We start from the raw sequence: 24,181 nt of genomic DNA, 5'->3' as shown, positions 1-24,181 counted from the left end.
TTAAAGGCCAGGAAATGGGTCCAAATATCTCAGATCAACCTCCTAAGTGGTGACTACACTTAGAAAATCTCAAGTTGGTGTCTAAAATCCTATCAACCCCCTCTCCCCCTGCACTGCATTAAGGATCAAGCATTGGGCAGCTTCATGGGGTAGCACAAGCAAACACAGCTCCCTGCAGATGGAGGAATAAAGAACCAGCTCCTTGCAGGTTTTTTGGAACTAAACATTTCAGATTGTGGTCAGTTTTGTGCTACCAGATGCAAAAAAAAAAACCCAAAAAAACAGAAAGGAAAAATTACAATACTTATTAAAATAGTTTTCATCTTCATTTTTGTACTGATACACCACACAACTATTTGCAAGAAATAGAAAAAAGCCTGGAAACTATGGAATTTATGCTGCTTATTATTTATCTCACTTTAAAATCAACATCTCTAACATTAAACCAGAACACTCAGATATTTGCTGTCATGTACAGTGGTGCTCATTGCAAAGGTCAGCCCAGAAAAGGGCTGGGAAGTGAGAGCTGGTCCACATCCAGTTCCCAAACTTCAATATAACCACCACTGAACTGAGAAAAAGCAACAGCATCACAGTGAGGGCTAAAGAAAGTTCAAATCTTACCTCCAAGCTACTGTCAGATGCTTTTAAATTAATTACAGAAGGGATAAGCAGGGCATGTCATTTAAAGAGAAATTTCAGGGGGAAATTCTGCTTATTTTTTTCTGGTATGTCAGAGATTCTGTTTATCCATAAAGAAACTTGGCTTCAAAGGATTTGTGAGTGGAAACCCATTGATTTTTGATGAAAGAAAACCTCCAGTTATTCCTGACACCCCCTTTCCCACCCCCCTGGCCAGGAGCAGAGGCATATCCATGCTCCTCTACCTTCTGGAACATCTTCTAGCCAAACACAAGTCACCACTTGGAAATGAAGGAAGGTGCAAAGCCTATAGGAATTTTTCTTTCAATACACAGCCTACAAACAGTGTTAAGTGTTAAAATCCTCTGGGTATTTGAAGAAAGCAGGAAAAATAGTGCCCATTCCCAGGTAATCAGGATTATTTGCCTCCATGCACAGGATGATATTGTACAGGTTATTTTTTTGTTCATTGGGGAGGGGCAAGAACCCCAAACCCTACAAGGAGGGGATGCAGGGCACAGCACACTGGGATTTATTACAGGCAAACAAGTCTTCTGACAGCCTTTTTCCCTTTCATGGATCTTCAAGAAGGAAAAGCAGGGCCAAAGCAGTCGCTCACCTGGCATGATCCAGAGGGGATCCTACCCCAGCCCAAACTGCAGCCCCAAAATCCAGCAAGCCCAACACCTCCAGAGCAGTTTCCACTCGCAGCCACTTGGTGCCAGCAGTGGATTCTGCATCTGCACGAGGCAAGGAAAATGGGATAGAATGCTGGCCAGTCTTCCTCCTGCAGGCCAGGACACCTGAGGTGCTGAAGAAATTAGCTTGAAATAGAAAAAAAGCTGTGTTTTGAAATTCATTAAAAGCCAACGTGATGTGAAAGGAAATCCAAGGCGTTTATGGAACAGTTCAGCAGGAACTGTTCAGGACAAGAGGGAACAGCTTCAAACTAAAAGAAAGGAGGTTTAGATTGGCTATTAGAAAGAAATTGTTCCCTGGGAGGGTGGGCAGGCCCTGGCACAGGGTGCCCAGAGAAGCTGTAGCTGCCCCTGGATCCCTGGAAGTGTCCAAGGCCAGGTTGGATGGGGCTTGGAACGGCCTGGGATGGTGGAAAGTGTGGTGGAATGAGATGAGCTTTAAGATCCCTTCCAACCCAGGCCATTCTGGAATCCTATGGGAGGGGAAGAAGGTAGAAGAAATGGGGTGCAGCCCTTCACTTCACCAGCTTTGCTAGCCCAGTCCCAGCTGTCAGTCCAAATACACAGCAGGGTATTCCCTGGTTTTTTTTGTTATTTAAAAGATTAACCATAACCTTAAACATGTGTTAAATAGTCCCAAACTCCCCCTCAAACCTGACAGGATGAGCATATTCCTGCTCCTCTGTGAGATGAAATGACCAGTTTTGTTCAAATAACCCCACTCTCCTTCCTTCTGAGAGAAAAGCTTTCTCCACAGGAGGAGAACAGAGGACAAATAAGCAATTTTCCCTGCTTCTACATCTCCTAAATTGCACAAGTTTATGGAAAGGCAATACAAGGATCCATCATAAAAGAGGAGAGCCATAATATCTTTTCTTCCTTGCTTCAGTTTTTTTTTTCCTTCCACTAACTCAATCCATCTTCCCCTGCAGGAAATCAAATCCCAGGCTCTGAGGAACATCCAGCCCAAACCAATTCAGAGATACCACCACGAGAAACATCCTGGTGGAAAAAAAAACCCCAAAAAAACCTGCTGGAAGTTCCTAAATGTAGACAATGGTTTCCTTTCATCTCTCCTTCTGCCAGCAAAGCTCACCAGTGGGAGGGAAATGAAGCTCCAGTGGCCTCAGAAAATGGCCAAGTCTGGGTACCAAACACTTCTCAGGAAAAGGTTTCTCCTCCCAGCTGATTCTCTCCTTCCTCCTCAATAAATCTGTCATAATCAATAGTATTAACAGGAGAAGATTCTACCTAAAACTCCAGTGCTAAAATCCTCTCCAACCAGAGAATGGGAATTTAAAAAGCTGCTTTAAAAAGGAGGAGCAGTATTTTGTGATTGCTGTCACCAGACCCAGCTGAGCCCAAGAGAGCAACCCCAGCTCTGCAGCTGGGGAGGGGACACCAAAACCCTCAGCGAGGGCTCAGCATCACCAGACAACCACGAGTGGATGTCAAAACCTCCCATGGAAAAGTGGGATAAATTATGCCTGCAGATGATACCCCTCCTTCCTAAGCTGGCATTTTTGGGCTGGACACACACTGGTGGCTTGTGTCTCCTCCTTTGTTTGCTGAAGAGGAAAATGGCTAAAATAACCTCCAGGCACTTGGCACAGACAGCATTTAGGATCCACCAAATCCCATCGGTGCAGGAGAGAAACACCCAGTTGTAACAGGAGCCAGCAGGATGAAAACACAGCTCAGATTTTTCCTAAAGCAATGCCAAAAGGATATACTTCCTATCCTCTTCAAACACTCATATTAGCTAAATATCCAGCTGTATTTTAGCAGCCTCTTAAATTTCTAGGAAGGTTTCCCCTAAAAACAAATCAAACAGATAATGTATTCCCTACAATCTCAAAGCAAGGATCTTAAATAAATAAATGTATGCGTGCCACATTCCTAATTGAGATAGCAAAGAGAAATACATCTTCAAGGACTTTTGGATGGGGAGAGAAGTGTTGAGGAATGATTTTTGAGCTTCTTTCTGCAAGTTAAAATAAATATCCATGGAAGAAATATTGCTAATACTAATTCTATCAGGTTTAGGGGTAGTTTAAAAAGGTGACCTGTTTCCAGAGCTGCTCTGTGCATAATAAGGAATCAAAAAGGTCTGGGAAATAATGATTTGTAGGGTAATATTCAGATTCATAATATATGACCCTTTAAAGTAATATTTGCTCAAAGCTTTCTTTGACAGGCTGTAATACATTATTTATCTGCAAACTACTGCAGCACTGGCTCTGTTTACTGTTCTGGAGAAGGAGGCTGCCAGGATCTCTCATCAAGTTGCATATACAACTATGACAGGAAGAAAAAGAAAGGGGAAAACACTATATATCTCCCTAAATCCAAGCAACCTCGTCTATCCAAAAAAATTTAATGTATTTGTGAATAAGCTGAAGTGTTTGCACAGGCACCAAATTACTGCCAGAAAAAAAAAGAAAGGCAAAAGTTTCTAAAGGCTTTTTGTTTGGGGAGATTGAAGATTTAAAATACTAATTTATTTTTGAATGGGGGGGATAATTACGCTGAAAGGTTTCTTCTGTGGACACAGACCTAAAGTGCTGGGTTTTGCAAGATGAAGCTCAGTGTGCTCTGGACACAGCCTACAAAGAGCCCCCAGATGTTATTACTGCATTATTTGGTAAAGCCCACTCAAAGACACAGCTCTGAAGATGTTCAGAGCTGCTAACAGCAGGAGGAATGAAAATGGGAAGGAAGAAATGCCAAACCCAGCCTGCAGCATCGCTTCTCTTTACCTTAAAAATTAATAAAGAAATCTGAGCTATTTTCACATGAGAAAAATCCAATCTTCCAAACACTCTCCCTTGTTCACACTTTCTTCCCCTCTGCCTAAGTGAATATGTAGCAGCCAGGTTAAAAATGTCCATCTGTCAGCAGCAGTGCAATCCCAGCAGACCTGATGTTGGAGAGAAGCTTTGGAGATTTCATTGACCTTGGCAAGCCACTGCTGCCTGCAAGGGGGAAAAATTCATTCCCATCACCAGCCACTTGTTCCACTTTAACGAGTGATTTAAAAAAGGGTTATGTAAAGATGGCTGCACCTGAACTTCAGCCCACGAATGAAAATATCTTCCTGCAGGCTCTGAGCAGATCCACACTTTGAAATTCTGTGCAGTGAGGGAATGACAGGAAGGAATCCTACAGAAAAGGAATCAGTAATGCTAAGAGGACATGAAAAAGGACACGTCTGATAAATTAAAGGGATGGAGAGGGGGAAGAGCTGAGCCATCTCCTCCTGTGTCTGCTCTCCAGACCTGGCTCTGTTACTGCCATCCCTGCCCTTGACAATGCTCCTGGTACCATGGAACAGAGCACTTTTTCCATCCTGCACGCTCCCTGAACAAGAGGAAAGTTCAGAAGCAGAACAAACTCCCAACCCTCCAGACAGGACAGCGGAGCCGCAAGCACCTGAGTGAAGCCATTACTCTGAAAAATACCAATATCTAAGCCTCCATGGAGCTGCTGTAAACAGTTTTATTAAGAAATACAGCTCTCTCACTGCCTGTTAAGAGTTCACACTTTTCTGCTTGACCTTGGTGCTCATTTCCCCAAGAAGAATAAGTTTGCAGGAGTTTAATTCAGCCTAGCAGGGGAAAGGGTCCTGCTTCCACATTCTTCCTGCATCAGCAGAAGCAAAGTCAGGGCTGAAGCACAGCCAGTAATGTGTGGGAATAAAACAGAGAGCACAATGAAACTGATGAAGGAGCCTTGTATCTTAGGCCTAATCAAACAGAAACCATGGGAGAGAGACACAAATAACTACTCCCTGGGGCAGAAGTGACCAAGAGATAAATTATGAAACTTTGATACCAGGTAACTGCTGCCATGAAGAATGTATAACCAATGGGAAATTGTTACCAAAAATAGAACCTTATGTAAGTGCCATACAAGTAAAACCCTATATAAATGCCTTGTATACTCAATAAAACTGGCTTCTGATCTCAACTCGGATGTCCCTGTCTCAGTCACCAACAGTGTGGAGGTGCAGAACAGCTCTGAATTCAGAGCCTGAAAGGGGAGAATAAGCAAGAGGACAGAGGTGTTTGTTCATCCAGCAGAAGGAGGAGGCAGAAGCCAGGTACCTGCTACAAGAACACGTTCACACAGACATCCCCAACCTCCTGCCCACCAGCTTTTGCTGCTCCCTGGCTGTTGCCTAATTTGGTTGTGCACACATAAACAAGAGCATCAATGCTAAATAGCTGATATTTCCTAATTCATGGACTCTGATACAAACCTCCACACATTCCTTTGGCAAGGTAATGAACCCAAATGGCACTCCTGGGGTTTTATTTGCAGGGGTCCGGCAGAAGGCTCTGCTGCACTGCGGGAGCTCGGCAGTGGATTTACACACCCTTCATAAACCAAAGGAGCCTGTTGGTACAGAGTAAAGCCTTCCACTGCTGCTAATGATGCAATAAATAGAAATTCCAATAAAATCCTCCACGGCTTCCCCTGCAGAGCCACTGCATCAACCACACTGAAGTCACCTGGATCAAATACAGGCAAGGCAGCAGCGGGTGTTTTCTCACCAAGTGGCTGCCCCGTTCCAGCCTGTCCCAGCCATGCTCACAGGCACTGCAGCACATGTGCTGCCACACCATGCCAGCCTCACTGGCACACTCCTGGACCACTGGGTATTTTGGTCACCAGTGACAGGACCCAAGGGAACAGCATGAAGTTGTGTCAGGAGAAGTTTAGGCTGGATATTGGGAAAAGGTTCTTCACCTAGAGGTGGGGTCAGGCATTGAACAGGCTGCCAAGGAATGGGCACAGCCCCGAGGCTGCCAGAGCTCCAGAAGTGTTTGGATAACGCTCTCAGGTACAGGGTGGGATTGTTGGGGTGTCCTGGGCAGGGCCAGGAGATGGACTCCATGATCCTTCTGGGTCCCTTCCAACTCAGGACATTCTGTGATTTTACAGCTGACACTCAGTTGCTAAATATGCTCTTATAATCCTGAGGCCCCCCAAACCACCCCACAGACTCTTCCTCTGCCTTTCAGAGTGAGGCATTGGGAGGGTTTGATTCCTCTGGCACAAGTTTCCTCATTTAGACTTGGAATCAGCTAGGAACAGCATTTATGGCACCTTCTGACTGAGGCACAAAGACCAACTTTCGGTAGCTCACCGGTGACAGCAAACCCCCCCCCCACACCAGCATTCCCCCTGCTTAATGGATAAAGGGACTGGAATTCAACCTGCCTTGGATTTCAACTAAACTTTCCCTGGTGCACACTTAGGCATTTCATTACCTGCTCTGCTGTTCCTGATTGATGAAAATGACTTGCCTCAGACTCCTCTGTGGTGACTCCTCGTGTTTAGTGAGACAGTTATATCTCCCTCCTGTCTTTCCTTTAAGCTGCACATGCCATGGCCTCATAACTTATCCCTATCCTCAGGTTTTGTTTTTTTTTCTCCATACTGATGTTCCACTCTGAATTCTTCCCAAGTCTTTGGCTGACACTGGACAAGAACTGAATGCCAGATTTTCCCCAAACCTGAGACAGTGCAGTCAACCTGAAAGTTCCACGTGACCCTTTCTACTCACATGCCAAGACAAAAGCAGTCTGCCAGCTCTGAATGTTGCTAAAACCAGGATGAGCTGTCCAAATCACTTCCACTGCCTGCCTAGAAATTCCCAGATTACATATGTGTATGCTGGACTGTGCCTCCTTAACTACAGAGCTCCCTGATGTGAAACTATTCACAGTGGTTGGATGATCCCACTTTTAACTGGGCATGTCACATGTATTTAGCCATCAGCCCATCCTCCTCTCCTTCCCCTGTAGCCAGGTCAGAAAATCACTAACAAAGAACACACACATTTTTTGTACCTGTCATTAACTGCCCTACTGAAGAGGCAATTCCACTAGTGCTGGTTTGCCTTTTCAGATGTAAACATCGTGTGAAGGAAGAGAAAGCAAATTGGACCTAAAGCAGGAGTTCCAGATATACAGGATATAGATACAGAACTAGGTGTAGAACTGACAAAACTACGTAAGTACACAGAATCCTTTACAGGACTGCTGAAAAGGCAGAATTCATAAGGAAAAAGGGAAAACATGACATTCCCAATCATTGTTTCCACAGGGGCTGGGTCAGTGGTGAGGTTGAAGTGAGAGGATCAGCAGGTAAAGGACAACTTTGAGAGACAACACAGCTTATCATGATAGAGATTGTCACAAATGTGACTTAAAATCAAATAAAAATGTCTTGTATAAGTTCAACAGTAAACTGACCTCTAAAAAGTCTGAATTTTGGGCCTCTCCTTGCAAAGCTCAGCCAATCTGACACCATCACACTTCATTTTTTCAGGCTCCTCAAAACAATTTACTTAAGTTACTCATTTTCCCCCTAAATGACTGCAGAAGTAACAAAGATATATGCCTCATTACTGCAAGCTTTGTTGCCTGTGTTAACAAATCACTGAAAACCTGTATTGCTGTGCCAGCCTACATAAAAACAAGGCAGAATCCCAAAAAATCTTGAGTAGGCTTGTAACAACAGAGCAGTTTTTAATATCTGCTACAGGATTACTTGGATACTAACTATTGCAACACTGGGACTCAGAAAGGCACTCACAGATTTAAGTTATTACCCTAAAACCCAACTGAGCAGCATCAGAAATGCCTTCTGAAACCACAGTATTTGTTAAGACAGGGCTGATATCCCAAAGGATCTAGGACTTTCTAATGAGAAATGCAGATGGAAGTGCATCCATCACCCCTTCTTCATAAAATCCAAACCAGGCAGTAACTGTATTGGCACTGGGCATGAAATCAGGAATTCCCAGGATAAAGAAGTTACTCCCACATCACCTGTCACAGAATAGACACAGAAAATATGGAATTTTTCAGATGACAGCAATGGTGTCTCGTACCTTTGCCACAGTCTTACAGAATCCCATTTTACTTTCCTTGGAAGACCTTTTTCTTGGGAGGGACACATTGGGGCATCCTTAATCCTTGGGTAAGAGGAAAAATACAGAGATTAAATCAGTGCTATCAACAGGTTTTGGGCTGCCTTGCAGGAGTGACAGACACAGAGAGCAAAAGGGCTCACTCATCTCTTCCACATGCGCTTCCAGAATCCTAAAAAGATTTAGGCTGGAAGAGCCCCACAGGCTGGCTGGGAATCCTTTTGGTCCACCAAGGACACAGGAATATCTGGGACAGGCATTTACAAGGTGAAATAGCATAAATGATGATGTCAAGTTTATTCATCTTCCAGACTCACAGAGATCTTCCACTCAAAAACCAAAGAGTGAGCCCAACACCACCAGTCCCAAGGGGACACGTGAGAGCTGCAGAGCCTGTCCAGACAAACTTGTCACTGTTTGTTGAGGTAAGCCACAAGAAAAAAGAATTTCTGGTTTTAGGATCTTGCCATTTGCTGGGCTGTTTCCTGTAGCTCAGCCTTAGCAATGCAAGCAGAGCCACCCCATAACCCAAAAAACTGACCACAGATTTCTCCAAGTAGCCAAACCCCAGAAGGTTGAAATAAGGTGTTAAAAGCTTCTCTTCTACCTCTGGCTGTGGTTATTTTCCTCATCCTTCCCTTCCTGCAACTGAATTGACTACTGAGTCTCCATAAAGTGATGGAAAATACATTCAAAAAGAAAGTAAAAAAAAGCAGAAGAGAAGAAGAAAACACCAGGCCACGGTTATTTAAACCTGCTGTCAGCACTTCAGCCATAAGGAACATTGAAATGTTCAGGGCTTTGTCTGAATTAATTCCTCTGTGAGAGTTTCTGCTGAATCTTAGCATGAAATATGCACGGATATTTTGATTTTTAAAAAAATGAACAAGTATCAGTAAGAGGAAAGATAAAGTGGGTTCAGATGGTCAGAAACTATTGTTCCACCTTCAGTCAGCAGAAAAGAGCTCTAGTATGAACTGCAGCAATGCCTGAATCCTGAGCTGAAGGAAAAAGAGCTTTAAAATAAAGGTCTTTCTTAAAGTAGCTTTTTTTTTTTTTTTTGGAAGAGACAAAGCCAGCAGCCCAGTTTGAGAACAAAAGCTCCAGGTCACTTAGGGGCTGCACCAGCCCCAGGAGATTCTTCAGACCTGCACTTCCCCAAGGACTTCCCCAGAGCTCTGAACATGAGCAGAAACTGGGTTTCAAATCAACATCCCAGCTTCAGACCATGCTCCAGTTTTCCTGAGCCAGCAAAGGAGGAGTAGATGAGGGAACAAGAGTTCAGCTGGGCATCACTTCTCACATTTTCCTGATTTACATGGGTCAGGGTAAACCCTTCTCTTCTCAAGAGACATCTCATCTCTGAATTAGCATGCTTTTTAAGCAGCTGAGTTCATTAGGGTACTCCCTGTGAAAAGAACAACACAAACCCACCAGACACTGGTGTGAAAAGCTCCTGAACTGTGAACAAACACATTGAATGTGAAGCAAGGAGAAAAGGTGGGAGATCATGTCAAAAGAGATAAAAGCTGAAGTGGAGGGAAGCCATGCTGAGGACAGAAATAGGCCTGTTTGCCTAAATCAATGTGAGCTATGAACAGGAAAATCAGGGCTTTAGTAGCATGAACTCAGGGAAAAGTTAAGTTTGGCAGAACAGAACCATCAGTGTTTCAGTGGAAATGAGTATCAGGAATGCCAAGCACAGCCTGGTGCTGTGCTCAAGGGTGCTGGTAGGGAGTCAGTAATGATGCCTTTATGATATTTGGTAACTTACCCAGACATAAATATCTTTTATTGTCCCCAGTTATAAATAACCTGTTAGACAAGCAGCTACTATTAGCCAGGAAGATGCACAATTGACTGGAATAATCAAAAATAAAATTGTGACAGCAGGAAAAGAAGAACAAGTACCATGAAACTGAAAAAAAAAATTAAAAATCCCCATTGCTTCTTAATGAGGGAAGTGGGGACTTGTGGAGGGAGCAGAGGGTCAGGAATACTTCAGTGCCCACCCCTGGAGTGAATATGGCAGTGTTAAATCAGGGCATATAGAATAATCTCTGCTTCTTTTGCCTTTACATTCAAGTTACAGCTGATGTTTCTTCACCTTAAAAAGTATTTTACTCCTTTCAATTTGCAGAGGCACTGCAGAACTGCCTCAGTTCACAAAAAATACTGTATTCAAGCAGCCTACTCCCCCCTGCAAAGGCAGGGCCACACCACCTGCTTTAATGGCCATGAAATGAAGGCAGTGAACTGGACAATTGCCTTCACAAAAATAAAATAATCAGTCCTAGGGTCAGTTTCTTACTTGGATTTGTAAATTCCAAATAAAAAAGGGGATAAATTCAATTTCAAATTGCAATGACTGACTTGATAAGAACTTAATAAAATGCTGATCACAGAACCTGAGCATGTGAGCAATAATACACCAGACTGAAGTGACAGAGCTCTGAATACTGCTGAATAAGCTGGGGGGCATCTTCTTGTGCACTAATCCTGATTTCCAATGCAAATAAAAGCCTGGCTTTGCTCAAGCCAGGTTGAACCTTGGAGCCTGATGCAGTGATGGGCACCATTTCCAACTGAGTCAGCTCTATCTGGGAGCTGAGACAGACCAACAAGTCCCCTGTTGCTTTCCTTGTACTGATTTTATACAAAAGACCCAAATTTTGAAGGGTGATGCTTAAATTTAGGTTATGTGACTAGGAGCAGGAGGCTGGGAGCTGCTGTTGAAACTCAGGGTAATGCAAATTAAAGAGGAGGTTAAATTCAGAAGAGATGGACAACATTTCTTATAAAACATCAAGAAGTGAACAACAGAGGTCACATAATAGAGACAACCAATAGGAGGATTCAAACAAGCCTTGAACCTTTCCCAACAGAAACATTGAGAATAATGAAGCAAACAGAAAAGGTGAGGACAAAAGCAGAGATGAAGAGTTTCGGGAATGTTACAAATCCTGGCCTTTTAGGGCCCAGCTCACTGATTAGGACTGAGACCAACGTTCCTCAGCAAGGTAGCAACAGGTCACTCACAGCCTCTGCTGTTTTTCCTTTTAATCACCTCAATCATCTCCATCAGCAGTGCCAAGGCAACAGCCAGGCTTTTGGAGGGACACACACCCAGGATGTGCCAGCTGCTGCTCCAACTCCACAAGAGCAGCCACCAACAAATGCTGGAGATGTTCCTTGAACACTGAAATGCTCATCAGGAATTTAACAGGTTGGATCTGCAAGTCACAGCTGCAGAAATTCCCTCTGTACCCTTCTCAGGCTCTTACTCCTCCTCCAAAAGCCCCACTCTGCAGCACAACCCCTGCTGCACTGCCCTCCCCTGTACAAAAAAAACCACCCCAAACCTCAAGCTTCAGAATATCGTGCTGCAGCTTGCGCTGGAAGTCCAGGAAGTGGGAGATGGTCAGCTTTCCCTTCAGATCAGCCCCAAAGAAGTAGGTGGTGAGGGCGGAGTTGAAGCCGGTTTTGAGGGTGTTGCCGGTGGTGGAGCGGTCCCGGTGGCGCATGCCCATGCTGGTTTGGGAACGGATGATGCTCTGCACCTAAAATAAAAAATCACAGGGAGGATGTCACAATCAAAACCATACCAGTCAGGTGCCAGCATGAAGTACTCCACACTCAGCTCACCCTCCCTTCTTTTCCTCCTAAAAGAATTCTCAGAAGACACAGCAATTCAAAAATTTAGCTGAGCTTAAGAGAGTCACAGAATAATTCAGGCTGGAAGTGACCTTAAAGAACATCTAGTTCCAAAACCCTTCCATGGGCAGGGACACTTTTCAATAGACCAGGTTGCTCCAAGCCCTATCCAACCTGGCCTTGAGCACCTCCAAGGATGAGTCCACAGCCTCTCAGGCTTTGTTTTTTTCAGGCCACTTTAAAGAAAGAAGAGAATCAAGTGCTTAAAATGACATTTAGGAAACAATTCAGCCAGTTTGCAGACAAACATTCTAGTGCTGATCCTACCCCTGGTCAGCAGAGCAGCTCCTTCCCAGCAAAATCCCAGGAGGTGAGAAAACTGCAGCAATTGTGGGGAAGAAAAAACTCTTCAGATGTTTCAGAGCTTCCACTCCTTTAATTCCCATCCTTGTGAGCTCACAGCACCCCCAGTTTGCTCACAGCACATTTCTGCCCACTCGTGCACAAATCCTGGGATTTTCAACCCAAGGGCACCCTCTCCTTGTCTCTGTCACAACTGGAAGTTCCTCCATCCCTGGGGCTGTGCCACCCAGCACAAAAGGCTCTTCAAAAGAACTTCCCTAGCTCATAAAAGATGCCAAAAGGTTGACCTTGAAGGATGTTACAGCCTGAAAATCTGAGAGTGTGTTATTTTAAGGGTTCTTGTGCAAATTTAAGGGGGCAGCCAAGCCAAATGCAGCCATCTCCTCTCTCCATCCTCAAGTATCTCACTGAACTATCCAAGTGCATCTGAGTGATTATTGCTGGGATATGAGAAGCCAGGCTTATTCTCTGTGTAGTAACTGATCTCTTCCAAGAAGACAGCAAAAGGATTCATATTAAGGACAAGTTTGAAAAAGGAGGGGAAAAAAAGCCACCTGACAACCCAGGCTTCCCAAAGCTCCAGCAAACACCACTGCTTTGCCATCAGCCTCTTCCCTCTGCTGACAAAAGTTGGAAGGGAAGAAGAAAAGCAGCTGCCAAGAGCTCCAGCTGTCACAAAGATGCCAGAACTTCATTATTGTGGTATTCAGTGTGTTCAAATTTTTCCTAATGAGAGAGTGAGCCCCAAAGGAGATGAAAAAGGCATGCTGTTGCTGCTGGGTTCACCTTGCTGGAAACCCTGCATCCCAACCAGAGACTGCTGGCTGCTCTTCCACAAGGAAAATCGAGTTGAGGAGAAAATCAAGAGGAAAATAGCACAGAAAAGAGGTTTTGAGGCTTTTTGGCCACTCTGATGTGAGGAAGGATGTGGGGTGACCTAATTGTGGCCTTCCAGTGCCTGAAGAGAGCCTGCAAGAAACATGGAAAGACTATTTACAAGAGTAATGACTTTACACTGAAAGAGAGGAGCTTTAGACTAGGTATTAAGAGGAAATTCTTCTCTGTGTGGGTGGTGAGGCCATGGCAGAGGCTGCCCAGAGAAGCTGTGGCTGCCCCATCCCTGGAAATGTTCAAGGACAAGCTGGACAGAATCTGGAACAACCTGGGATAGTGGAAGGTGTCCCTGCCCATGGCAGGGGGGTTGGAATGAGATGATCTTTAAGATCCCTTCCAATCCAAACTGTTCAGAAATTCTGATTTTTTTCCCTGTAAATAGCAATTCCTTAGTTTGCTTTGTGCTACACTGTTAACTGTGAGCTCTGCATGCAGCAAAGTTTGGAGACAAATATTTATAAACTGTCTGAAGCAAGGCATTTTATGGCCAGCTTGGAAAACTGCCCCTGTTTCTATGTGAGTGTTTACCACTCTGCAGACTGCTCCACAGAGCAGCTTCTCCTGGGTGTAATTTATATGGAATCCTATGGCTCTCTTTTCCTCTCCCATATATAACAAGTGTCAGACAGGTTGAAAATCCAACTGTGGGCACTGGAGCCAAAATGATTTCACCAGTCCCTGTTTTGAGTAATCCTTTTAATGCCCAGAAAGGCAGGCACCACTGCAAGGAGCTACCCTAATCCACAGCTCATCAACTGCACAAGGACGTGGAGCTCCGAGATGCTCCACTGGTTTTTGGTTTGTATTTTCTTACTTCTTCCCCAAATGTCAATCAATGTGAAACCACCACATTGCCTAAGTGTTTGTGATGTTTCATCTTTTGTACCAGATGAGGGGGGAAAAAAAAAATCAATTAAAATAGTTAAAGACTTGAAGAGAAATCACCAGTAACACTGTCTGTGAGCTTTCTATTTTACAGCTAGCTTTTCTTTAAAAATAGAGGAGTAAACTAACAATTTACATGCCAAAGGATGAAGGATTGAAGGCAATACTGATGCAGGCACCACTTTATTCAGGACTGAGCACTAACCAGATGCCTCAACTGGATAAAAAAGCCTAAAACTCTTTACAAGGCCTGAAGAAACTCAATATTTTTCTATTATGTAGTTAAAGCCTCCAACTTAGTCACATATCAGCTAAATTACTGAATTAATTTTCCTTCCTGAGAGGTTTTCCAACATCAGTTAAGAAGAAAGACCTGTTGTTGGCTGCCTCCAAAGACAAGGTGAGGGAGGAGTAGGAAGTTCATTCCCAAGTGCCCACAGTCAGCAGGGATGGAATGATGCTTCCATGATGGTCCTTTTCTTACTCCTCTTTTTCAACTCATTCTCCCCAAAATGATGTTGCTTTTTTAAACCCCTGAAAGGGCCAGTTCCAGCTGCTCCTGCCAGGTGAGATTTACAGGATAAGGCTGCAAACCCTGCCATCCTTCATGATCTTCCCTAGGCATTTCCACAAGGAGTGAGAGGATTTATCTTACAAACAATTGTTTGTAACATTATGTGTTTGCATAATGAGATATATGTGCCTCCTGCTGCAGCTGTGATTGTTCTTGCAGCAAATCAGTATCTTCACAGGTAACTTCTCACTTTCCAAAACAGCTCCTTCATCCTCTGACTCTCAGGCTCTGGAGGATGAGCCTTCACCCAAATACTCTGACACTAACCAGGAACTTTATTCCTTTCTATACAGGCAGTAACATGCATAACCAGCTTAACAAAAATACCTTCCCCTTCCTAAGGAGGTTTATGTGACTTAGTGCATGTGTAACTTCCCCTGGCCTACTGGACAATTTGAAATTATTTAAATCAATTTTGTACCCTCATCTTCATAGTGATTAGGAAACATTCATCCTGTAGAAATGTTCCTTTTTCACTTTATTTGGCTCTAATAAAAAAGCCAAACATGACGGCTGTGTTAGCACCTTGGTATCACCACATTTTTAGTAGGAGGTTAATCGTTCTCTGCTTTTCTTAAATTCATCTATCTCCATAACTGATTTCATTCTAGAACATTACAATTACCATAAATCACCTTTTGGACTGTTCAATATGGTTACACAGCTGCAGTGGAGGGCTATGTCCATGCACTGTGCAGATAGAAGGAGGAACAGCAATTTTTCCTTGGGGAAAGGAAGGGACATGAACAAAACCCCAGGTTTACATTTCAAGCTGTCAAGTGAAGTGATATCAAGCTGCAGATGAACACACAAGTTCCTCACAGTCCAAAGTGTGCATCCAAAACCCTGCACTTACCCAGTTATATTCCATGGCTCTGGAGCAAGCTCATGATGGTGACCTCATACCCACAGGTAATAATTTAAGGAGGATGACAGCAAAAGATTAGAAAAGGAGGGCAATTCAACAGACCTCCTTTGCCAGTAGTTCTTCCCATTTATAGCAAGTGCCCCAAGCATGACCTTGTAGAGACTCTTCTGCAGTTAATTACTCATTGAGCCAACTGATGAGTAAGAATCTGTCCCTGGATTCTCCAGGGCTGCTTTGTTCTTGGGTAGCACTTCGTAAATGCATTTGATTTCCCTTTATGAATACCACACACAGGTGATTCAGGATGTGATTTCAGGGTGTTTTGTAAGTTCCCAATATCTTAAGGCTAGAAAGAGGCAAGAAAAATCACACTCTTCTGCCTGGGGAGGGCAAATCTTTTCCCCACTGACAGCTCAAGCCTTCAATCTATTCTCACTAGGACATAACCATAAATCACAGCTTATAGGAAGAGCTCACCAGTATCAGACAAGAAGGCTAAAAGCTCATTAAAAAAGCTGCAGCAAATTCCCTGTTGATGAAGCCTTGTAAGAAGTAGAGGCCTAATGAAAACACGCTCTCAATAACACGTTTTTGGATTACACTGGAATAAGTGGATAAATTCTCCTCTGAAGCAGACTTACCTTGGCTATTCTCTAAAGACAAAATTAAAGAATGCAGTAGAAGCTGTGAAGGCAGTAGGATCAAAATCCCACTTTATCAGTAGAGTGAAAAAAGTTCTTTGTCTACCTCGAAGGTGACTTTTTGTATGGAAATGTTACAGAATCATAAAATGGTTTGGGTTGGAAGGGGCCTTAGAGCTCATCCAGTTCCACCCCTTGTCACAGGCAGGGACACATCCTCCAAGACCAGGCTGCTCCAAGGCCCATCCAGCCAGGCCTTGAATGCTGGTGAAAAAGTCACAGGAAACCTGAGTTTGTACTGCTGGTTGAATGAAAAATTTTCTCTTGAAATATCCAGTTTAGAGAAACAAACAGCAGGTACTGAAGCAACACAGCAGAGCACAGAAGGGAAAGGTGCAAACCAGCACTAAGCACAAATATAAAAGGCAGTAACATCAGAGAGGAATGCTGTGCTTATGGCTAAGATGCCACAGCACTGATTGTTCAACTTGCCTGCTCAAACTCTTCCATGTCCACCTCGCCGTCACCGTTCAGATCGAACATCTTAAAGGCGATTTCAAAATTCCTCTGGGGAGCTGTATGAAAAACCCAACAAAACACAAAAACCAGTCAGCAGAGATACAAAAGCTCAGTAAAAAAAGGGCACAAGTTCTGAATGACTTTATCCAAAAGCAATTTTGCCTAATTCTTTCAATTCTAATAAGGAAATGCGACTCTTAGGAACTAAGGGCTTCATGGTGCTCCTTTTACCAATGGTCTTGACAAGGAATTGCGAGGAAGAGATATTTTTGAAAGATTTATTCTATTTAGGTGGAAAAAGCTGGAAAGAAAGATGCCATCTGATATTTTTAATGACAACTAACAGAAAATGATGCAGCAAAAAGCTGCAGCCTGTTCCATGCAGTTGAACACCAGAGGATGTTCCTCAGGCACTGCACTCTCTGTGCTTCCCACGGGTGAGGAGCAGACCTGGAATCTGGGCAGTTCTCAGCTCTTGCCTCCCTGTACAAATTTAAATAAATCATGACCACCCTGTCTCAGCCCAGTCATGACACTGAGATAAGGTGTGGGCTGGAGCTCATGAGCTGAGACGCCGCTGTACCTTATTTTTCATTGCATTTAGTCTATGCTGTCACGGTTTATTTAGTCAGAACTGCAAAAGCATCCCTTTCCCAGCCAACCCCGCTCCTTTTCCCTGCATCCCACCACAGAATTTCAGTACATTTCCATTTTGGGCTCTGTAACCCATCGCCGTTTGAAGCTACAACGCCGCGCCACAATTTTTTCCCAAATTAAGTTAATATATCAGGATTTATCATGCTCTGCTACTTTCAAATACACACCTCCTACAGGATTTGTGGTGTTGCTGGGATTTCTAGGGAATCCTCTAGGCTATAACTAATGCTAGGGCTGTCATTTTAAATGATCAGTTAAAACCTAGCTCCTTTTTTCATTTCCCACCCAAATCTAACACAGATCACTGCTGAGGTTCACCCCTCTTTAACCTCATCTGTGCAAACAACTCTTAATATTTCCTGTGGATGCTCCAAGAGTAATGAGTTTTTGCATCCACCCTTCTGTGGGAAGGGTGCTCCCCAATGGGGGTGGGAGAGGGGAGACAAAGAGGAATCACTCAGAGAAAAGGAAACGAATTAACTGAACTGGATTTTGGATGTTTGTACAACTCCAGCTCAAAACTTTCACATTGTGTTTTCCCCTTGCTGCAATAACGATTAGCACTTTATCAGGAAAAGATTGAGCAGACAGGCTAATGAGACCCCTTTTCCCAACCACTTTGTGCCCAAAATAGATGAATTAAGGGCACTGGGGCTGATGGCAGGGACAGCCTGTCACTACCTGCTTGATATACGCAGCACACGTGGTCCTGCCGTTATCATCCCTGCATTTCCAATTTCCCCTGCCAATTACTCGGGCTTGGAATTCCAGACACCACGTGCAGGAGCAACATCTCCTGTGACCAGAGCCAGGGCCAGCAGCACGTGGTGGGTCATCCCCCCTTCCACCCACATCCCTCCTGCCTGCTGGGAGGGGGAGACCTTCACTCACTGTCCCTCCTTAACTCAGTGTTAATTGACCTGGGGACAGCCAGTTCCCAGCACCACCTTCCTAATCTCTCCAATGATACATCAAATTTAAGGGATTAAGTCTCCTCTGTATCCATCCAGCGTCTCCAGTGATTAATTTCCTATTTTCTTGAAGAGCAACAAGCTTCCAACTGCCCCCTTAATAGTTCAATAACACATGCAATTTCATTCATTTTAATTGCAAGTACTGCATGAAAGCCTGGAGCAATTTCTTTTTATTAGCCCCAAAATCTGGCACTATGGAAATGGTGTTTCCTCTATGAGGAAGAGGAGGAACAGACAAAACTCTCATCTAGTTACAAGGTTCTACAAAAAGAGCAATCAACACCTATTTCTTATCCCATTTTCTCTACTAGAGTATATTGATGTTTATTTAAAGATTGGAAAATCTGTTACTCCTTGTGAAAAACTGTCACAGGTTGGGTTTTTTTTCCCACCTTCTTAAAGGAAATATATAATACCATTTGTGCAGACACACAGTGAAGGGAGTAAAATAGTCACTTCTTCCTCACAATGGCCATTTCTCTCCTTTTCAATCTCTAAACACACATTTCCATGAGCAGTGTATCGAAGCCCCAGAGGAGAACAACACCTCCAAAATTTAAATGAGCAGTTCAGCACCAACAATCTGCAGGGTCAGTATTTTCTAAAGGCAGGGAAAGGTAGCTTTAAATTGGCAAATTCAATTACTTCATTCCTTCAGCTAATAAATGGCATGGCTGGTTTCATCCTTTGATCTACATATCCAGCTCCAATTACCTGTAATGACACTTCAATCCAAACAATGTGACCCTGAGCAGGGGAACCAGAGGGCACCCAAGCCAATTAGCTCATCCCACTCCTGCTCAGGAAGGAATTTTCATTAGAGATGTACACCCCTGATGTCCAGGACTGGATTTATGGGGTCTGGGTGAGATGATTTCTGCCTCTCCCCTCAGTTGTGATGCTTCTGACCAGGATTTATGTGGGAAGAGTTGCCCTGACAGCAGCCAAGCCCATTACCTCAGCCTGTACAACCTCCATTTCCCTTCCTCTTCCTGCACTTCCATCCCTCAAACTTACAGACCATAAAAGCAGCAGATACCAGATTGCCCAGCTAAATGCAGCCTTTCCCTCACTCTTTTATTTTGCCCCCCAATTTTACCATTCCCAACTGCAGCATCTCTAAATTTCCCCGCTGCCTCCTTAATTAAGATGCCTCCAAACAAAACAAACCTCATCAGTGGCTTCCAAAGCCATTCAAAGGACTGTTTGGTTTTCATATGGCATGATGCCTGTCTTGATAAGGGAAAACCACCTCTGGATTTCCCCCAAGTGCTCTATTGCATTCCCAGCTCTCTCTGATTGTGTGAGCTGTCTCCTCCCCATCCTTTCTGACATTATTAAAAATAGAGACAGTTTTGTTGCAACTGATTTCCCTTGGGCAATGAGGCAGAAACTGAGCAGGGCAACCAACAGCAGTTAATTTTTTAGCTTTATTTCTGTCTTTAGATGTTCCAGGGGATCCTCCAAGTCATTAACATGGAAGCATGGAACGATTTGGGTTGGAAGGGACCTCAGAAATCACCTATTTCCAATCCCTTCCATTAGGCCAACATGAGTGAAAATGTGGTACTGGAGCCAACACCACTATCAGTGAGTTCCTAGCTTGGAGATACAGGGAAAGATCCAGTTGAAATGATCCTTTAGATCTGTAATTCCACCAGTTCTCCATGGCAAGCTGCTTTTTCAACTAAGCCAGGATTTAGTACAAAGGGCAATTAACATTTTTTCTTAATTCATTTGTTCCAATCAAATATTTGGGGACAGAAAGAGAGCAAGTAAAGCAGGAGCCAAACACAGGAATGTTAGAGAGATGAGTGTCCTCCACCAGCAAACAAATAACACGCAGCAGCACTGACCACATGGAAAAAACCCACTCGGATCCATCAGGGTAGAGCCCTCGGGAATGAGATGGGTTGATTAGGCATCTTTAAGCCAATTATGCCATTTTAAACTATTTTCAATTATTCAATGGACCAATTTGCAGCACTCAATTGCTCTTTAGTGCCCTGTACTCTCAGCAGAAGCAATGCACTCTCAAAGACATTAAAAGGTTGTTGATGAGAAAGGCCCCATTTCCTTGGTTTTGTGCTTGTTTGGGATCTTCTCTTTCTCAAAAACTCAACATTCCACACTTGGAGACACCTCGCAGCATATCTTTCCCTCTGACCTCCAGCAGAGGAACTGCATTTTAGGAAAACAGAAGTTTTAATGCACTTTTGGAGAATACACATTGCTCTCTTCTCACAGAGCTGGGAATTTCTCTGCCAAAGGTGATTTTGTGGCTATATTACTTAAAAAAAAATAAAACTTCTGGCTATTCCTTTGAAAACACTGGAATATCTCGTGTTTTGGTGGGAATTTATACACAAAGCAGCTCGTGACTCCCAAGGCTTAATAACTCCCCAAGCAACTCCAGTGTGGGAAGAAAGATCAAGAACTCAGCTGGGAAAAATCAGTCAATTGGAGTTAAATATCCTATGGTTGCTTCTTTTCCATTTCTCCCAAAATTAAAAAAAAAAAAAATAGATGTGAGAAGGCCACAGTATCCTGAAAGTGAATCAATCCCAAATTAACACAGCCCTGAAGCAGAGACAGCTATCCATAGAATACAGATGGCTGAGCCCCAGCTGCAGTAAATATAGGGGAAAAAACCCATTAAACTTAATGTTGCAGATATTTTCCTTTCAAATTATTCCATCATTTCAGGAAATGAATCCAAATCATACCAAGTTGGGTTTTTTTTTCATGTTAATCACCCAGAAATGTAAATAACAGGCAGCTAAAACACTGAGCCCACAGCACAGACACTGAGCCATAGTATCATCAGTTCTAGAGGAGAAATGGGTTCTTTCTTCCCACAAAGAAGGATCAGAATTAACTTTGAAATAATGCAAGTGTGTAATCTTGGGATACAGGGGAAAAATTGCTCCCTGTTAGGGTGGTGAGGCCCTGGCACAGGCTGCCCAGAGAAGCTGTGGCTGCCCCATCCCTGAATCCCCCATCCCATCCATCAAGCCCATCACACCACACAAATCCAGGGGATGAAGAGATGAACAAAGGGAGACCAGGTGAAGGATGCAGGCTGACAGAGCCTCCCATGCCCTACTCCGAGTTTTCAAAACACTTGGCAACATCCCAAACTGCCAATTGTGAAAAATCATTCCCATTTCTGTCCTTCAAGCATGGCACAAGTGGGATGGCAAGCCAGAGAGCTCTCTCTCTGCCAGGAATCAACCAGGCTTGTGTTTGGAAGCTGGGATATTCCTTGGAAGATGCTGCTCAGAAAGGTAGGAAGACATCCCTACTCCGAACAGTGAGGATGAAATGGACCCATGGAGGGTCTTGAAAGACTGAAAATTAACATGAAGAGGACTAAAACAAACCAAAATAGTCCTATAAACCCAAAGCAACTTATGCTTCTGGAAATGAGACCTGTGGCACAGGGCACAGTAGGATTAAACCACCACTGGTGGGGTAACTGAAGACTTTCCTGTCAGCCAGGAATAATTTATTCAGAACACTCATGGTCCAAAGAGACCCTGGAGATCCCAGTGTGGGAGAACAAGTCCCTCCATCCCAGGGACACGCACACAGCTCAATATCTGGCCAGAACATCATTTCCAGAGTTAGACAGGTTTGGAAATTATTCCCTACAAACAGGGCAGAAAAAAAATAACAGGTGAATCTATCCTAAGTGAGAGTTACCTGCTCTGATGGGAGGAGGAGCTGCAGATCTGCTTTGAGACCCCTGGCAAAAGGCTAATTACTGTGGCTTCAGCCAGTGTTATTTAGCACTCTTGCCAGGAGAATTAAATCCAGACACAGCAACAGTCCAACTGTGGAAACAACACCAATTTATTATTTTAATGCTCTCTTCAGCACCTGTTAATGAAGGCAGAATTAGTGTGCCTCGACAATGGACCCCATTTGCTGGGAAACAGCAGTCACTGGCGATGGAGCAGCTCTTTTTCTCCTTCCTCCATTTGTTTTGCAAGTTCCAAAGCAAAAACCTCTTTGGTCAGAGAAGTCATGTCTTTGTTTTCCTATGATATTCAAAGGATCCAGGGGAAATTCCATCAGAATTTGCTCATCTTTCTACCTCTGCCCCAAAAACACGAGGAGCAGCTGAAACAACAGAGTGGAGTTCCCTCAAGGCTCCTCAGCTCTCATTGCCTTTAACAGAAGGCTGACTTTCTGAAGCAGCTAAAAGCTATTTTATTAGTTGTTTTAAAAATAAATTTTCACAGAAACACGGCAACCGACGAGAACAGACAGTGCTGGAGTGAGAAATGGCTCGTAAATAAGATACGGTGACAGACTCATTTTCTGAGCAATGTGCAAACAGCTGCCTCAGAGCAAACATGAAATGAAGCCTCCAGCCCTCTCTCCTCCTCTTGCTCCCCATTTCACAGAACTCAGCTGGAGGGAGTTTCAGGTCAAACTGCAAAGACAACTGAAAGAAGAGTTTGGGGAAGCCTCCCAAAGCCTGGTGGAACACAACCACAATGAGCCCTTGGGGCTTCTTATTTCCCAAGGATCTCATTGATCAGTTTGGAGTCCAGTGAGCCAAACCAGACCATGATGGATCTCTCCCTATCACTCTCCCTCCTGCCTCCCTCCCCCAGACCCAATGTCCCACTCTCCCTTCTGATTATCTTGCTTAGTGCTCAATGTGCCACCTTCCTTCCCCAATTTTTATTTAGTTTTATCTATATGATGGCATCTACAGCTCCACCACTCCAGACAGCTCCTTCATGTTTGGGTTATTTAAACAACACGAGGAGAAAACCAATATTGAACTGTCACATTTAAGATTTACTTTCCTCATTCTATTTTATTTATTTCCTAGGGAAAAGAACCCAATCAGGAAGTACTGGATTCCTGCAAGGCAATGCTCACTGGTCAGAGAGTGAATCAGTGGGGTGCAACAGTGAGTTTTCTATTTAGCCACAGGGCAAGGTTTGCTTGGGAGTTTATTTTACAAAAGCAAATGCTTTAAAAGTGAAATCCAAACTCTTCCTCTGGGGAATCATTGTTTAACAGGAGCTCCAGAGACACTCCTCCATCTTTAGTAATCATTTAGCAAATTCCTCAAATGTCTAAAAGTCAGCCTCAAAACCCTGGAAATTTCTTTTCTCCCTTTTCATTTTTAATTTTCCTTTTTGAAAGCTCATGCCTTGCCCACCCTTCACATGGCTCCTCAAAGCCAGCTCTGTCTCCTTATTAATCTAACTCCGCTATAATTGTGGACACGCTCAAAAGCCCAAGAATAAGAGGAAAAAATACCTGTCCCTCCCTCACAGCCTCCCAAACAAGGCTGGCTGCTCCTCCAACACAAGGTTCTCCTTTTCTTTTATTCTCACAACAAACAAGTTAAAGCAAAGCAAGAACAATTTCTCTTACTGCTGCCTGTGGAAGCATATGAAATTAATTTTGTGCCCTGTGTACTTGATTAGGGGGTTGTTCACCACCAGCACAACCATAAAAACAAGGGCAGGAGTGTTTTCCAAACCACATTCAGTAATGTGATTCCAGAGGTTTGAGAGTTCATTGTCATCTGTGGAGGCTCAGATGAAAAGCCTTCGTTACACCTGAGATCATTTTGGCACAGCCCAGATGAAAGTAAGAAAGAAACAGCAAAGGTCTTAAGGGCCAGTTCTGAGACTCGGTCAAATAAAAAAAAAAAAAAAGAAAAGCAGATTAAAGTCATAAAACAAATTCCCTGGCTTGAACCAGCTTTATCTTTCTGTTTGTTTTCACAACTTGAAGGTCACACACAAGTCTGCCCCCACCACGTCCATCTGACAACAAACAAGACCTTGAGCATTGCTGCTTCCCAGGAATAGATCCTCAGTAAATGAAGAGCTGC

General features: G+C 43.7%; 1 protein-coding gene across 4 annotated transcripts in view; it reads right to left on the bottom strand.

Moving 5' to 3' along the window:
- MICU1 (mitochondrial calcium uptake 1) overlaps positions 1–24,181 on the bottom strand; it is an 84,465-nt gene that overhangs the window by 13,453 nt on the left and 46,831 nt on the right. For all 4 annotated transcript variants that reach the window (XM_058841302.1, XM_058841304.1, XM_058841303.1 and 1 more), the window contains 2 exons: positions 16,655–16,737; positions 11,646–11,843 (listed from right to left, as the gene is read on the bottom strand). In XM_058841302.1, coding sequence (XP_058697285.1) covers positions 11,646–11,843; positions 16,655–16,737 — 281 coding nt within the window. The remainder of the gene's footprint in view (positions 1–11,645; positions 11,844–16,654; positions 16,738–24,181) is intronic.

The sequence above is a fragment of the Poecile atricapillus genome, chromosome 6 (genome assembly GCF_030490865.1).
Source record: "Poecile atricapillus isolate bPoeAtr1 chromosome 6, bPoeAtr1.hap1, whole genome shotgun sequence".
NCBI lineage: Eukaryota > Metazoa > Chordata > Aves > Passeriformes > Paridae > Poecile > Poecile atricapillus.
The sequence above is the reverse complement of the archived record's forward strand: the minus strand, read 5'-3'. Positions and strand labels throughout refer to the sequence as shown.